This window comes from Alligator sinensis, unplaced genomic scaffold (assembly GCF_000455745.1).
Source record: "Alligator sinensis unplaced genomic scaffold, ASM45574v1 scaffold653_1, whole genome shotgun sequence".
NCBI classification, from domain to species: domain Eukaryota; kingdom Metazoa; phylum Chordata; order Crocodylia; family Alligatoridae; genus Alligator; species Alligator sinensis.
In genome coordinates, this window is record NW_005842498.1 from 907,375 (window position 1) to 923,112 (window position 15,738).

At 45.7% G+C, this 15,738-nt stretch overlaps 1 protein-coding gene across 1 annotated transcript in view; it reads right to left on the minus strand.

The window, feature by feature from the left end:
• LOC102374253 (Kell metallo-endopeptidase (Kell blood group)) overlaps positions 1-7,492 on the minus strand; it is a 32,593-nt gene extending 25,101 nt beyond the window's left edge. The window contains 4 exon segments of the mRNA XM_014523496.2: positions 1-26; positions 1,672-1,813; positions 6,923-7,091; positions 7,389-7,492. The exon segment at positions 1-26 is cut by the window's left edge and continues 3 nt beyond it. Of these exon segments, the coding sequence (XP_014378982.2) occupies positions 1-26; positions 1,672-1,813; positions 6,923-7,091; positions 7,389-7,444 (393 nt within the window). The 5' untranslated portion in view covers positions 7,445-7,492.
• Between the last annotated feature and the right edge of the window lie 8,246 nt (positions 7,493-15,738).

Here is a 15,738-nt window from a genome sequence, read left to right on the forward strand (position 1 = left end):
AAGGCACTCCTCATTATCACAAGACTCTAGGCAGGGGGAAAACACAGGAAGAATGATTAGTAGGAAAATTAAGGTCAACAAGCTAAAACATATAAGAAAGAAAATAGTGAGAAGGGACACTTCCCTGGAAAATTTGATGTGTGATACAAATTCATTTGCCTACAAAAGCTATTGCTCAATGCAGGGCAAAGTGTAGCCTATGTCTGATTGTATGGGATGGGAAGATGCTTAAAATAAAGGATGGATAGTCACTCCAGGAGTGACATCAGCCCAAAGCTGATTAGCGACAAACTTCTCTTCCTGTTTCTGTTTGCTTAATACATTTGCTGTGATTCAGTGTTTGTTGTTTGGCCAAAAGTTATACCAGAAGGGAAATGATAACTACTTACCAAGAAATGATGTGTGTAAATATGAGCAGGAAGGGAAGGAAATAACACCAGTAAAGGAGATAACCCAAACAATGCAAACATGCGTGTGCTGGGAAGTCTCGAGAAGCCTTTCTGTTAGGCCTTATCTACAGAGTAAAACTGTTTCAGGTTCACTTATATTAGTTTAAACAATGGTTTTAGTTAAACCAGTATTAAACCCCTATAGGTGCATTCCAAACTCAGTTTAAGAATGGCTTATGGTGGTTCCAGGTTTAGTCAATTCCTTACTGAAATAAGGCACTTGTACATCAAAATACGAGAGCCTGCTCTTGTGTTTGCAGCAGTTTAACTAAGGTGAATTTTTAAACCAGTTTAGTTAAAGTCACCCAAGTGTGTGAATTTGTGAGGCCTCATTCTCATGACCTACTATCCCATGGGGATGGGTAGAAGGTCCATAGTGTGAAACACTGAAACCTGGCTGGACAAGGCCATGTGGAATGGATAAGCATGGGACGAAAGTCCAATGACTGGCAAAGGCTTTGTTGTCTGGAAATGGACAGGATCGGGAGTCATCATACTTCCTAACCTTGAATACCTCAGGCTGTGTTTTGAAGGGATTCCCATTCCTCGGATACCAGTGAGAAGGGCAGAAGATACGCTCAGAAAAAATGCCAGAAGAAGAGACTTTATAATTAAATTGGAGCAAGGTATCTGTTGCCCTGAGGTTGGGCTCTCCATGTTTGTGCAGTGATCTGCCTCATGTTTAGACAGACAGATGAGCTTCCTGGACTCTCTGATCTCAGCTTTGTCATTTAATGGGAATCCCTGATCTTCCTGTCAGCACCAGGACTGCATGTGTTGGACCCATGAGAACTAGGACTGGACTGGGAATTTAGGGAGAGAAAGCCAGCTCTTTCCCAGTCCCAGATACCAGGCACAACTCCACTTTGCACTGGGGTGTCTGCAGGGAGAGCAGTGCTCCACAATCCTGCAGAAACTGTTAGTGAGCAGAAGGTACAGCAGGAACAGCGTTCTTGAGGGGTATCCCAGGGGTATGCTGCCACTCCCCTAGGAAGTGGGGCTGGCAAAGGACTTGGGAGTGAAGAGTTCTCCAAGTGACAGGTAGGGTTCAGGGTGGTAGGGCAAGGCAGTATCTCTCAATTGCAGTTTTCTTTATTTAGAGGTTTTATGTTTGCTTGTGATCTGTAAAGTGGTCAGAACCTGGGCCTTGCACAAATGGACCACTGATGAAAGAGGGGAGAGAGAAAGTGGGGCAGAGAGAAGGATGTCTTAGCTCTTGTACCCAGGCGGCAGGTCAGGATGATGTAGGTTATCAGCAGGGCAAAGCTGAAGACTGTGCTGACCACAAGCACACCCAGGAGCAGGTTCTTCTTGCGGAAACATTTCCCCTTCCCTGCAGCCGCTCTTGGCTCCTCATCGCAGGCCTGAGCGAAAAAGAGGGAGAGAGGAATGTTCCTGTGGTAGTTAACAATCTAGCTAACCAGTGCCAACTTGCAGGGATTTTAGCAGTTGTACCAGTTCCCGTTACTTCTATCCCCTTCACAGGCTGCTGGCCCCTTGATGGAAGGCTTCTACCTTCCTTTGCTTTCCAGCTGCAGCCATTGTATGATATTAGAGGAGGGGGGAATGTATCAAAACCAGAAATGTCCCAATTTTGAATGTCCTGTCTTCCTTATAGTCTTGCGCAGATTTGTATCTTCTTGCAGGAGGCCTGAAGGACCTGTTGGCTTGCTGGGACCACGAAGCTGACAACAGTCAGGTTAAATAGGGTCTTTTGGGGATTTATTTCTGCACCCTCCCTCTTGTCCACCATCTGTGGAAGATGTCCTGCACCCCTCATGCTGTCTTCTAGAGCAATGGTTCTCACCATTTTTTGTACCAGGCCCCATTTGTAAACATTGACCAGTCCTAACCCAGTGTCCCTCACTCCTGACCTGCTGTCCCCCACCCCCAGCCCCTCTGTGTGCGGTAGGGGGGTGAGAGTGTGGGATGTGGGGCAGGGGTAGCCCAAGCAGCTCCTCGCAAGCTGCAGAAGGAGAAGATCAAAGCTAGAGCCATGATGCTGATCAGCAAGGACATTTTACATACTCCAAGTGCAACACACTTGTTACTGGAGAAAATACAAAAGTTCAGTGAAAGATGCCTTGCTCTCACTGGCTGTCCCATCTTCCCACACCTAATGAAGGCAGGACACACAATAACAGATGGGAAATCAAACATATTGGAGCTGGACCTTCAGACAGATGATAAAGCATGTAGGTTTTCAAACTCTGTTCCACCAGAACCATGAGGCTCCACGATAGGTCAGCAGGGGCTCTGCAAAGAGACTAAGAGTAATGGTGGAGTGGGGCCAGGAGGCAGTGCACTGCCATTGCCAGGCCGGGTCACTTGGCTCTGTTTCAGTCATTAGGATAGAGGTAGGGGTCCTGCAGCAGAAAGGATAGGAAAGGGTTCCATGATTTTAAAAAGTTTTAAAACCATTGTGGTAGAAAACATAAAAAGTTCGCTGCCAAGCATCGTGGAATAAAGGGAATGCAAAGGGACAAATATAGTTTTCTCTTTTGCCTCCTTGCACCGTAATAGATCCTAAGTTTAATTCCGAAATAGGGAAGTATGTTAGTGAAACATATGGAGGGAGGGCTTGCTTGTCTGGAAAAGAGAGAGCACAGATTGTCTTCTCCTGTGTGCAGGTCCTTGACTCCAACCCAAATCATATGGGTCCCTTCTGTCGCCCTGCATGTTGAAAACCTTGTCCATTCTACATTATTGCTCCCAAATTCCTGGTCACTTTATGAGCCCTGCAGGCCAGATGGCACAGGTCCAAGAGCTGGATCTGGCCCTCAGGCTGTAAATTTGACATCCCAATCTAGAACAATTGGAGGGAACTGGGAATGGGATACAACATGTTTTTTGACTTTGTTCCAAAGCTGGATCAGATTTTAAGCTGCAAGGAATTCAGATGGTTTACAGGAGATTGTGGCATATGAGATAAAGCCTTTAACCCCCAGGCTGCCCCACCTGGTTTAAGTCCAGGTAAGAGAGAAGTGAACTGATATCCTAGATGGAAAGGACGAGATAGAGGAAGGGGAATAAGAGCCCTTCATCTCTAAGCCATCAGCAATTCCAGTACAGGAGCAGTAGGGTGTTTGGATGGTTCAGAGGAAGAGTAGAGACAAGTCACCATTTCCAATTTAGCTTCATGTTGTAGGGCTTTGATGGTGCAGGGTTGGGACTGGACTATGGGATCTGGCGCCTGTCATCTATGGGAGACATGCGCTATGACAGACCCAACGACCCAAGCCTGTGACTTTCTAAAGACTGTTGAGTGCCCCTGGCTCTACCTCTAGGTCTCATTTCTAGTAGTGGAATAAGTGCCTGCATTACAATCATGGTGTCAGTCCATGCAGAGATTATGAGGGTCAAATGGACATCCTGAGGGCCAGTTGAGATTGAATCTACATAAGGGCTGATGTACTTTATGAAGGTGCTGGATGAGAGGCCTGCCTGAGGCGTGCAAAGAACTCTCCCCCAGGGATTCTCTAGCCAGCACCTTTTAAATAAGACTAAAATTTGCAGTCAAAATAGATTTGCAGCTTTGGAAATTGTCTTCCTGTTTTCCCAGTTGGTTGTGCAGGAATGATGAAAGTGTCCGTCTGGAATGTTACCCTTGGGAATAGGGAAGACCTAGCTGTCCTAGCCTTGGACTACAGAACTTACTTCCATGATGGAGAAAATTAGTGTAGAACCCACTGGTCTTATAGCAAAGTTTATAACTGGTTTCTTCAACTTACTTTCCCTTCAGCCACAAGGAAAACAAAAAACAGCAACAAAAGGAGGAAAAGTAAATTATAGAGAAAAAGAAGAAATAGTTGAAAAAAAGTATTCAGAATGTCTATTTCACTTATGGTGACACTGGTTTTGTTAGATGCTCAGGCATGTGTAGCACCGCATATAGTATACATTCTTGGCGGAGAACAGAGGTTGGAAAGGAAGAGGGAGAGAGAATAGGTATCTTATTTAGTCCAAGATATATTGAGAAGTGGAAACCGAGGAAAGAATTCCCTATGAATTTTATTATGAGGTGGAAGATTAACTTCATCTGGACTGGATGTCATATGCAGAGAATGTAGAAATTCAGTTATTCCCAGAACACTAAGGATTAGTTAAGAAAGTTATGCCATACTTTGGAAAACCTATTACCTGTTCCAAGATTAAATTTGAAATGAAGAAACATATTGTGGGGGGGAGAATCACATCTTACAGAAATGCAAAATGATATGCAAAGAACCAGGACTACTTCAAATCAATTAATGAATGATCAGGATGACATATTGGCAATTCCCTTCTGGTTAGAGTTTGGTCTTAGAGGATGGATAATTTTCAAAGTAATTATTTTATTAATCTTAATTGTTGTGATTATGATTTTTGTGTAATAAGGTTAATAACTTAGCTAAAACTATATGACACTTTACTAGGCATAGGCAACAACTTTCCCCAAATCCAGAACCAACCTATGCTACTATAGAGGCTTGTAGTAGAGTTTTCCTTTTGAGCTACAAACCCTACTAAGGGAGTTCAGGGAGAAGTTTGTAGACATTTAGGTTAAGTTTGAATTATTAAGTGCATAATATAATAACATAGGCGGTGTTAAGTTTAAGCTAGGCCAAGTTAGCATTGGCCTGCTGAAGTAGTAGAAGAGCCAGAGAACATTTGAGGAAAGACTAGCTCAGATTTTGATTAATGAAAGTCAATAGCAGTGGAGTAACTAGGGTGGGGCAACCAGGGCAGATGCCCAGCCACCAACGTGGAGGGGGCAGAAAAAAAGGTTGCCGCTAAAGCTATACAATCATGCCAACAGCAGGGCAGCAACCAGAAGTTGATGCTGCCCGAGTATGGCAGCTGTTCCAGATGCCCAGTCACACCACTATGCGCCCAGTTACTATATTCCAGTCTGATCACAGAATAATGTAAGAACATCACCCCCTTCTGACCATATTTGCCTCATTTTGATCAAGTAATATTGTACGCTTCTATTTGAGGAGGGGGATTGAAAGGAGCTCAGTACTTTGAGATTTGTTTCTCTGGCATCCTTTGCTGAGGTTCCTGTCTACAGATGTAATAAAAATCTGAGGCCTCTTTAGGAGAACTATTTGATGCAAATAAATTTCTCTGCCTTTGTGTCTGCAGACGTGTTCCCTGGGGTTGATTCTGTCCTGCCTGGGCCCCTGTCATCATCAGCTTTAGTATAAAAGGAGTGCAAAGCAGGTTTAAAATGCTACCAGAGAAGAATGCTAACACTTAACATCCAGCTTGCACTTACTTTGAACAGATATAAATGATAAGGCAATGGAAAACTGGGGATATTAATCATAAGAATTCACCAGATCACTTGGGAAAACAATTTTCAGTCAGTAGGTTGTTCACACACTATTCCTCTTGATTGTTTCCAATTTGTTGTTAAAATTATGGGATTGCTTATGCTCTCTGGAGACCCAACCCGTCAAAACAATTTAGCACTTGCTTACATCCCTCCATATTCAACAGAGAACTTGAACTTGTGCCTTAAAGCCAATAGGATTTAAGCCTGTGTTCAAGGTGCAATGTTCTTTTCTGAATAGAGGTGGTTTGATGACTCCTGTCCTGCATCACAGAACATTTTGAAGCATGAGCATGTAAATAAGAGATTTTAACTGTGAATAAGGGATATCCTTTATCATGTGGCAATATGAGTATTTGTATATAAAACAGTTTCCCCCGCCCTCCTCCCCACCATTATATTTGTGCTGACAAAATCTCTTTGGCTGAATATTCATGATAAAAATATAAAGCTAGTTATTAACATGAAGAATGGATTATATAAAAATGTTTTCACACACTGGTTTTTATTACAGCAGAGTAGACCGTTTGCGTTTCTTAAGTTACATAACATACAATATTGTTTCTGTTCTGCTTGGATGTCTTTTGTATTTAACTGATCTTGAACGAATAGTTGAATGTGCATGTTCTGACTAATTATATAAGACAGCCAATCAGGAAAGATAAGCAATTTTATGGGTATGTAATTAGCCAAGTCAACCTGCTTTTCAAATTGCAAAGTTGCAGCTCAAGAATAATCACACAAGAATTTGTTGAAGAATTTTTGCAAATAGTTTTGACTAACGAGTACACCTGGAAGTCATTTATTTGTGGAAAAAATGTGAAAACTAGAAATTAAATTTGTCAGATGCATTATTGTTGCAAATTGTTCCCTTAGCTCCAAACACAACCTCAGAATGACTGCCAGGGTGATTAACAGGGACAGTTAGGGGTTATTAGGTCAGTAAGGCAAGTTCAAGAAGTTGGAACTCAAATTCCAAAGATACTTAGTGCTATAGATTGAACTCTTATGCTGGGACCTGTGAAAGTCCTTTCTGTACACAGCAACTTCTCAGACCTCTATAGGACACAGAGCAATATAGCAGCAAAGGGAAAGAGACTGAGCACGACTTGAGTAAGATGATATGAATAAAGGGAACAGAGGGGTCTTCTCCTACCTGCTGATGTGTACTCATGTCTTTCTCTATGCCTCCCCCTGCTCCCTGTGGGGCCTCTGCTGCTGTTCGTGCTGCTAGGCTGTTTATGCCTATTTCTTCTCCCAGAGGGCTGGTGAAGTACACAGGCTGGATCACAGACACCTTCTCCTTTTGACCCTGGCTGACAGCTCTGGAGAGGAAAACAGGGAGAAAGGTCTATGAATAATACTTCAAGGAATCCAGGAAGGAAGGGAGGGTGGGGAAAGAGAGAGGGATGGATTGATGGATGGATAAATTTCTGCAGCCCTCCATCCTCCCTCCCCTCATACACCAGCGCTTCCCTTGACACAATGTATTTTTTTATCCTGCCTCTTACCATGTCTGTCTGTCTGTCTGTCTGAGTTACCCTGTTCACCTTCCCCCACCCTGCCATGCCAGGAACTCTTTTTGGTCATAAGCATGCAGCTCTCTCCCTTTGCAAACTCACCGCTTTTGCTTCCTCCCCAACTGCTGGGCCGTTCTCCCCACCCCACATGCCTGCATAAGACTGATATTCTCACTGCAAGCAGCCTGTTTCAACCTGCTGTTCTGGGGCCCTGAGGCTTAATCCAAGATAATGTAGGTTCTGGATTCCACTGCTCCTCCTCCCCCAAGAGGTGCAGCTAGACATGCCTCCTCTCTTGCTGCTCCCTCCTATGTACTTGGAAATCACCCCAGGCAGGCCCAGAAACCAGTTGTGGTTCTCTTCCTTTGTCCCCCAAAGTCCCAGGATCTCAGAGAAGACATGTGCCACGAACTCTGGAGCTGAACCTTGGGTACAATAAAAGATATTGCCCTTAGAAATCCTTGCCTCTCCCATGATTTATGGACCATTGTGTCTACAAGATAACTCTTATACTAGTGTAACCTCACCAGAGACACTTGCCTGGAGGATATCAGAGGGATGGTGCAGGGCCCTGTGCACAACTCTGCTTCTAATCCTCTTCCATCCTGCCTTGCAAAACCCTTTCCCATTCCCACCTGCTTCCACATTTTCCCTCTACATTGAATCCCACTCCATTCTTCCACAATTTGTACCTCATTTAGTCCCATATTGGGGACCACCTCTTTGAGCAAGCAATCCTGGTCTGTTCCAAAACATCTCCACATGCCAAATTTATTTTCAGCCCAAGCCCTGCCACAACCAAATTTATTGTTCTTGCTCCTGTTAGCATGCTGGCAGGTCCTGTGGGTCATAGTTGTATCCTGGCCCAAAGGCAGGGCTCTGGGGTTGTTTTTCCACTTGGAGAAACCAGTGGGTGGACCACCGAAGGTCAAATGAGTGGAGGACAGATCAACACCAATTCCCCAATGGCCCTAGAGTGAAGCAGGGTGAAAGTGAAGCTGTTAGGAAGGGTTGTTGCAGGGACCCATTTAAGGATGATTGCTTACAGCAGTGGTCTCCAACCTTTTTAAGTAGGAGATCACCTTTGGCATTCAAAAACAACCCAAGATCTACTGTGAGCTGCCGCCACCCTCCTTCCCCCGCACCCAGTAGGTAAGTAAGTCTGTGGGGAGGCAAGGGGGGGGAAGATCGAGAAAAAAATATTTTGGGGTGCACCTCCCCAGCAGGTAAGTCCCACCCAGCCGGGGCCCCACTCAACTTACCCCTACTCCTGCCTCTGCGGCACTGTCCCTCACCACGGGGGCCTCGATCTAGCCCCCACCCCTTCAAATCCCACAGACTAACCTGCTGGGCTGGGGTGTGCGCATGCATGTACACAGAAACTCAGCCTCCCACCCCAGCGTCAGATCGACTCCAAGAGGCTCCAAGATCTATCGCAAGAGGCTGCAACATCTACTGGTGGAATGAGATCCACTAGTTGGTGATCACTGGCTTACAGAATGCTTGACTTTACTGGAGATCCAGGGGGAAAGCCTGTGCTCCCCACTCCACACCAGCAGGCTCTCCAGGGGAAGGCACTGACCTTGGGATAAGCATATAGGTCTGGATTTCTGTTCAGGTGTTCACATATTTTCCAAATATTAGGCCTGCCCAGTCCCCACCAGCCCCTTCCAATCACTTTCATCTGCTTTTCCTTAAAGTGCTTGTGCAGATGTGTAGCTTCATAATGAGGAGTGACCCTGCATGAGGCTAAAGTTGGTTATTCCCAGATCCTTATATGGCTAGGGTCATCCCATGACAGCCTCCATGACTGTCAGACAGTTCTCAATATCCTGGGGCACAGCCCTCACTGATCTGTCCCTGGGCTGCCCAGCCTCCCTTTTTTAAGTGCTACTTCAATGAGCAGTCAGGTTTTGGCTAAGTTAAGACAGGAGGGTGACCCCTCCCATAGATCACCCCAAGACATGTATTTCTGAGAGTGGCAGCATCACATGTCAGGACGCTCAGAACTGTCTGATAGACAGAGACTCTTGGCTTGAGGTGGCCAGAAGGTAGTTTAGTCATTGTCGGAAAGACTCCAATTACTTATTCAAATTAAACGGAGTGAGAAGCTGGGATTCTGACTGGGGGACTGGGAACATATAGCTAGCCTTCAGCAGAGCCTCCTTTCTCTGAGCAGCACACCCTGCTCCCAACTAGCATTAGAAGAGCGGCTGTGAAATGATTGTGTAGCATAGTTGACATCCAGGAGACCTTACGTCTAGCTGCAGACTAGTTGGTATGGCTGTCCTGAGGCCTAGCCTGAAACTACGTCAGGACTTGTGTGTATATTCAAGTGCCTGGGCTTCGCCCTTATGGACTTGCACTTTTAAATGCCTCCTCCTATTCTCCTCATGTCATCTTTCACCCTCACTCATTTCCTTGGCTCCCCACCCAAACTCTTTATTTTACTGATCCTTTCATATCATTTCTCTATGCTTGCCTCTGTGCCTTCACCAAGGGGCCCTATACAGAATCCCCTTCATCCATGGGCTACGTATAACCACCCTCCTAAGTCCCACTTCAAAACATACTTCTTACCTGTAAACTGCAATTCTCCCTCAGAAGTGATTGCACTTAGTTGCTTAGATAAGGGAACAGACATGGCAGAGGACTTTGGGTGGATAGGTAGATAGTTTAGATTAGATTAGGGTCCATCATAAAATGAAGAAGCATGCGTAAATAAATCATCCAGCTTTGCTCATTGTGGTGCGTGGAGCTCTCTCTCTCTCTCTATATGTATCTTCTTAAATGATGTTTTTTTAACTATGGCATCTTAAAGCCTCCCAAAACTAAGGAATGCACTCATAAAGTTGTATTTAATTCCCTGCAATCAGCAGGGACAAGGATTTGTAAGCTATTTGAGGCAGGGGCATTATTTCATCCTTTGTTTGTAAGATAAGAATGCTCTGAGCATGGTATGATTTAAAACAAAGAGCAGTAATATTACTGCAACTGTTGACTTGCCAAACACAGCTAATTCTCCTGCTATTCAGAAAACCTAATTCAACTCTCCTGACCTAAAAACCTGGACATTTTCGTACACTCAAAATATCTCTGAAAAAAAGATCCTCTCTTCCCTTGGCAGTAACTGAAAGCAAAGGTCTGCTAGAGCAGATCAAAGAACAGCTGCTGACAAAAACCATCCTCCAGCTCATGCAGAATAAGTGAACCTGGGTCTAGCTTTCAGAGACGCCAAGTAGAAATAGTTTAATTGCACTTAGTGTGAGCTGCCTGAGAACATGAAGTCCCAGATGCATGCTCTTTTAAAAGGATTGTGAAGCTGGAATCAGCCCAGGACTGACTTTTGGATAACATACAAAACACTGGTGAGGTTTGAGTTAGTTCATTTGCAGCAATCCACACTCTCTTAATCCAATCCCATAGATCCTTTGGGTTTCTCCCATATGTAACCCACTAAAGGAGAAAAGGTTACACTAGTATCACAACACTGCTATAGATCCCATTTGCTTCTACTTTGGGGGAAGGAGAGGTCCCTCCTCCTCCCCCGCCCCCAAATCCCATGCCTTGCAAGATAAGCAGGACAGATCCTGAGCTACACTTGCATGGGGGACCTCTAGAGGGATTAATTAGGTAGGATGCCTCAGGAAGTGGCACCATTTTTTCCATACATAGTACTTATCTTTAAGTCAGGACATGTTCCAGTGAGTCAGGAGTACGCTGTGGTGTTGGTGATGCTGGAGAGGAGAGTTCTCTCCTGTGAATTAGTACAGACCTGAATATCCCTGTGTGTTGCTAATCAGCACAGCCGGGATGGCTCAGCTGGAGTTTGTGCCCTAGCTTAGTCCTTTGCTGCAGGGAATGTGATTCCCAGTGCAGTGGGAAGGAGGTGCTCATTCACAGAATCATATGACATCGAGCTGGAAGGGATTTGTGAAGGTCATCTGGTCTAGCCCCCTGCCTGAGATAGGTTCATCCCTCTTTCCAAACCATCCCTTACAAGCCCCTGTCTAACCTATTCCTAAAACTATAGAATCAACCCTGCTGCACAACTACAAAAGGCTGAGTGCCCAAAGATGCCAAAAGCTCCCTAACCTGCCACAGGTTCAGCAAGGGATGAGGGCTGTCAAAAACTTGTCTTGTTGCTGCCAGGTTGTTAAAATGAACTGGAGAGAGCCGAAGAAGAGAGCCGTGCCCCACTAGAGAGACGAGCAAAAATCCCGCTCTGTATCAATCCAACCACGGAAGACAATTCCTTCCTGATCCCAAATGTAGCGACCAGACTGACCCTGAGGGGATTAGGGCAAAAAGACCCACTAGGCAGGAACATCCAGATTTAAATCCAGCAGGAACATTGGCACACCCCAGTCAAAATCCGCAGCCTTGGGTGCAGCCAACCCCCAATGCTTCTGGGGGAAAGGTGGGGGAGGGGAAAAAAAAGCCTGATACATATAGCAGCAGGAAAGAGAAAAAATACTTCTTGGGCTCCATATGGCAACCAGCAAAGCCCAGAAACAAGTGACTCAGATTTGTTGAACCCTCTGTCCTTGTCAGATGCTGGGCATTGCTCAAATTTGCCCATGTTCTTCACTGGATTTGAAACTCTCCTAAACAGCAGCTGAGATCCACTTCAGAGGAGACTATATGTCAGTGTGTAATGCTGATAATGTATATGCAGGCTGTGAAGCTCTAAGGGCCCTTTGGGTTGAAAGGTGTGGCACACACAAAGTTGTTTTTGCTGCTAACTCATGGGTTTCTTCGAAGAGAGCCCTTATCAGCCTCTAAAAGGACAGACAAAAATGTTTTTCCCTGGAAACTTGCTTGGCCACTGCTGGAGGCAGAAGTGTTGGAGGGGGAGACATCACAGGCACCTTTATCAGCTAACTCCCTCATCTCCAAGCTGCAGATGATGGGCTGTGCTCCCTGGAGGCCAGGAGTCGTGAACAGAGCTCTTGCTGCTAGATTCGCCGTGGCTTTCTCCTCCGTATAACATGCATTATCCCCTCTCAGCCAGAAACCGATCCACACAAAGTAATGGGGATGGGTGTATATGTGTTTTTCAACTTTCACCAGTGGCACCAGGGCAGTGACCGCCCAGGTGCCAACTGGGTGGAGTGGGAGAGGCACAAAAATTAACACTGTGCTGTTGGCCCACCCACTGCCACTGCCACTGCTACTGCTACTGCCACTGCCACTGCCCAGGGCATAGGATTCCCTGTTATGCCTTTGGCTGTCAGAGATCCTCTTCAATATTTGTGATTGTTCCGGATGTCAGGTAGTGACACAAGTTGTTAAATGGGTTTTGCTTTCCCTAATTGAACCCCCACCCCGTCATGCAGGTCAGGCCTGTCCTGTAAGCAAAGTAAACTGTAGCCTCATGCTGCACAATGTAGGATACCACAGGTGTGTCTACATGAGACGTTTATTGTGGAGCTGACTAGCTAGCTCCACAGTAAATGTCTCAGCATCTATTTATGCAGCCCTATTAGGCCTCAGGAAACTAATAAACCCCACTTGTAAATACAAGTCCTATCCTGCTGCAGAGTTTTTTTGCCCTTAGTAACATACGTGTAGATACGGACCCAGTTGGCTGGGGCATGAAGATGCTTCAGTGTGGGGGCTGCCTGCTGGCAGCAATGCAGCATATTGAGCTGGATTGGAGTGGCTGGGGTTTATTGCATCGTATTAATATACCCAGGTAGATGCACCCCACATGTCCTAGCTTGACTCAGCTCTTCTAGGATGCTTTAACCCATCCATGTTGGGGAAAGGTACCGCCTCCCCTACAAAGGGCAGGGTGACAGAGTGTACACAGTGGTACTGCTAACCACCATAATTGTGAGTTTGGCTTAGAAACCAGGAGGATATTAAAAAAATGTTGGGTTCCTCCCCCCCACCCTTTCCCTTTGTCCTGGCTTCTGAGCTGTAAACAGATGTCTCATTAGACCCAGAATTGACTGTCCTGGCATTTGGCCTGAGTCAAACCTAGAGGGGCAGAGAAGTTGACACGCATCCTCTTCCAGGCTGCATTAATGCTGCTTCACCAGCAGGTGGTCAGTGAGAGCACACAGTCTGGCATGCTTGCCTTGGAAGAAACCACAATAATGAGATAGCTGTAGGATGAGGATATCCTGTGGAAAAAAAGTGTTAAAACATTTTATCTGGCTTACAACAGATGGACTTGAAGTGGGTCAGTGAACATTTACATCCGTATGATCCTGGGACAAAAGGCTTGCTCCCAGGACAAATGCAACGTTTGTTTGTAGCCTCAGATTACACTCAAGTCATGTTTTCGAACTTTTCTTCCGCAAGCCCAGGGGCCAGAAGCCCAGAGGGGTGAAACATGGTGGCAGGACAGGGTTGTAGAGAAGGGGAGTCCACCACCATTTGCATTTGCAAGGAGTGATGCCACCACTCGAGTTCTGTCAGTACCACCTACCTAGTCCACGGGTGATAGGGACTGATCCTGCCAGGGTCAGCAGGTGCTGGTGGAGATGCACAGGTGGCATGGGGCTCCTTCCCTGAGCCATGCCTCGTCTCCCTCTGACTGCTCAATCCTTCGCCTGCTTCCACTTCTCCAGTTGCTTCTTATCAACACCCAGGACAGAGAAGACGGTGGTGCTGCCAGCTGGCTGAGGGACTGCAGGCTAGGGAGAAAGAAAGGGAAGGGAGCTCTATCAGATCCATGCCAAGGAGCCCCAGAGGAAGGCTCAGACTGATACATAGCAGAGGAGGTCACCCAGGGTCTAGGAGTTCTGGGATACAGAGGATGGGATAGTGCCACCTCCAGGGGGGATTCAGAAGGAAAAAAATGGCCTATCCATGCTGGAGCCAGAGCAGACTTAGGCCAGGAAGCTGAGCATGTACAGAAGAGGAAAGTCAGGGATGCTGCAACCAGAAGGGCAACTGGAGGCCAGGGTGAAAGCAGGAATGGGCAGGGAAAACTGGTGAGCCCCAGGGTGATGGGGATGTGGGGGAGGAGGAGAGAGGAAGGGAGGGGAAAGAAAGAGGAAAGGGAGGCAGAAGGGATATGCAGATTGTAGCATGCCACAGGCTCTCTAGATTGCTCTTGGCTGTGCTAGGATGCAGCAGCCTGTTTGAAGCTAAGAAAAAAAAAAATCTGAGAGCCACTGGGTTAATTGTGGTGAGAGAGAAGTATATGAGAGAGAGAGGCAGGAACCCGGGGTGAAGTAGACTATGGAGAGTCTACTATGTCTATGGGAGGTAGACACCGAGAGACAGGGAACGATTTAAAGGCATGACTGTGAGATGGAACATCAAGGCAGAAATTGTAAGCACCTACCTCCCATTCCTACCCTTTTTGGGGGGCATAAGTGCCTTCAATCATCTTTCATGTAGCCTGGTGCCTGCCTTGGCAAGGATTAACTAAGATTTAACGGGGTCTCCCTATACATCCACATGAGGCTAGATCTGGCGAGTTTTGTTTTGCATGTTGCAGCAGATGGTCCTGTGAGCCAAAAAGGATTTTTCCACATGCTGTGATATAGACTCAAGTTCATCACAATTCTTAGTACTTTTATGGTGTTTAATACATTTGGATATTAACTACGAACTCTGCCCACACTCCTAGGCAATTTTGTTTTCTCTTTTACAAAGAAAATCTTACCTTTCAATCTGAATAGATTTAATTTTACATTAAGGAATAATAAGATCAAGTTTTTGAAAGGTTCCCATAGGAGAGAACACAGAGCCTGTCTCTCCTCCAGAAGAGGCTCTAGTCACTCTGAGAAATATGTAAAGGGATGCTGCCTCTGCAGAGTTTTTAAAAATGTAATGGTGCAGTAGAAAAAATTAAAGGCATTTAGCCATTCTAGGCTACCCACATGTGCTTGTGAAGTATTTAAGTATGAGTAGTTATCCTGATTTTACAAACAGAGAAATGAAGTCACATGTCCAAGGCTTGCAGATCAGTCTCAAAACCTAATTAGTATTCAGAAGTCTCGTCTTCCAATCCCCTGCTGATTCTCCAGGGAACACCACTTCCTCCAATGCAACCTAGAAATCCAGCGACCCACAGCACAGAAAGGGAGTGCTGCTGTTTTGTCTTTTCTTTTCTGCAAACAAAATCAGATAGAAGCAGAATTTCAACATTTGACCAATAAAGAAACTTTGTTCTGAAAAGTCATTATGAAAAAATGTCTCCCTAACCTCTCCTCTTTGGGGTACTCGGAGCCAAAGACAACTGTTTACTACAATTCACTCCAGCCAGCCCTACAAATCCAGTACGGCTCAGAAAGAGGGGCAGCTGGAGTTTATTCCTTCTTGTGTATGATCATAGGATAATGTGCTAAATGCCACCTGTGCACACCCAGGTAAAAGGGCTGTGCAGGTAACAGTCAGGGAAGAACATAGCCTATGGACCCTCATTTCTGGTGCTGTTATGTGAGATATAAAGAGCCTAGGCTGATACTGTAGGGCTGACAGATTTCAC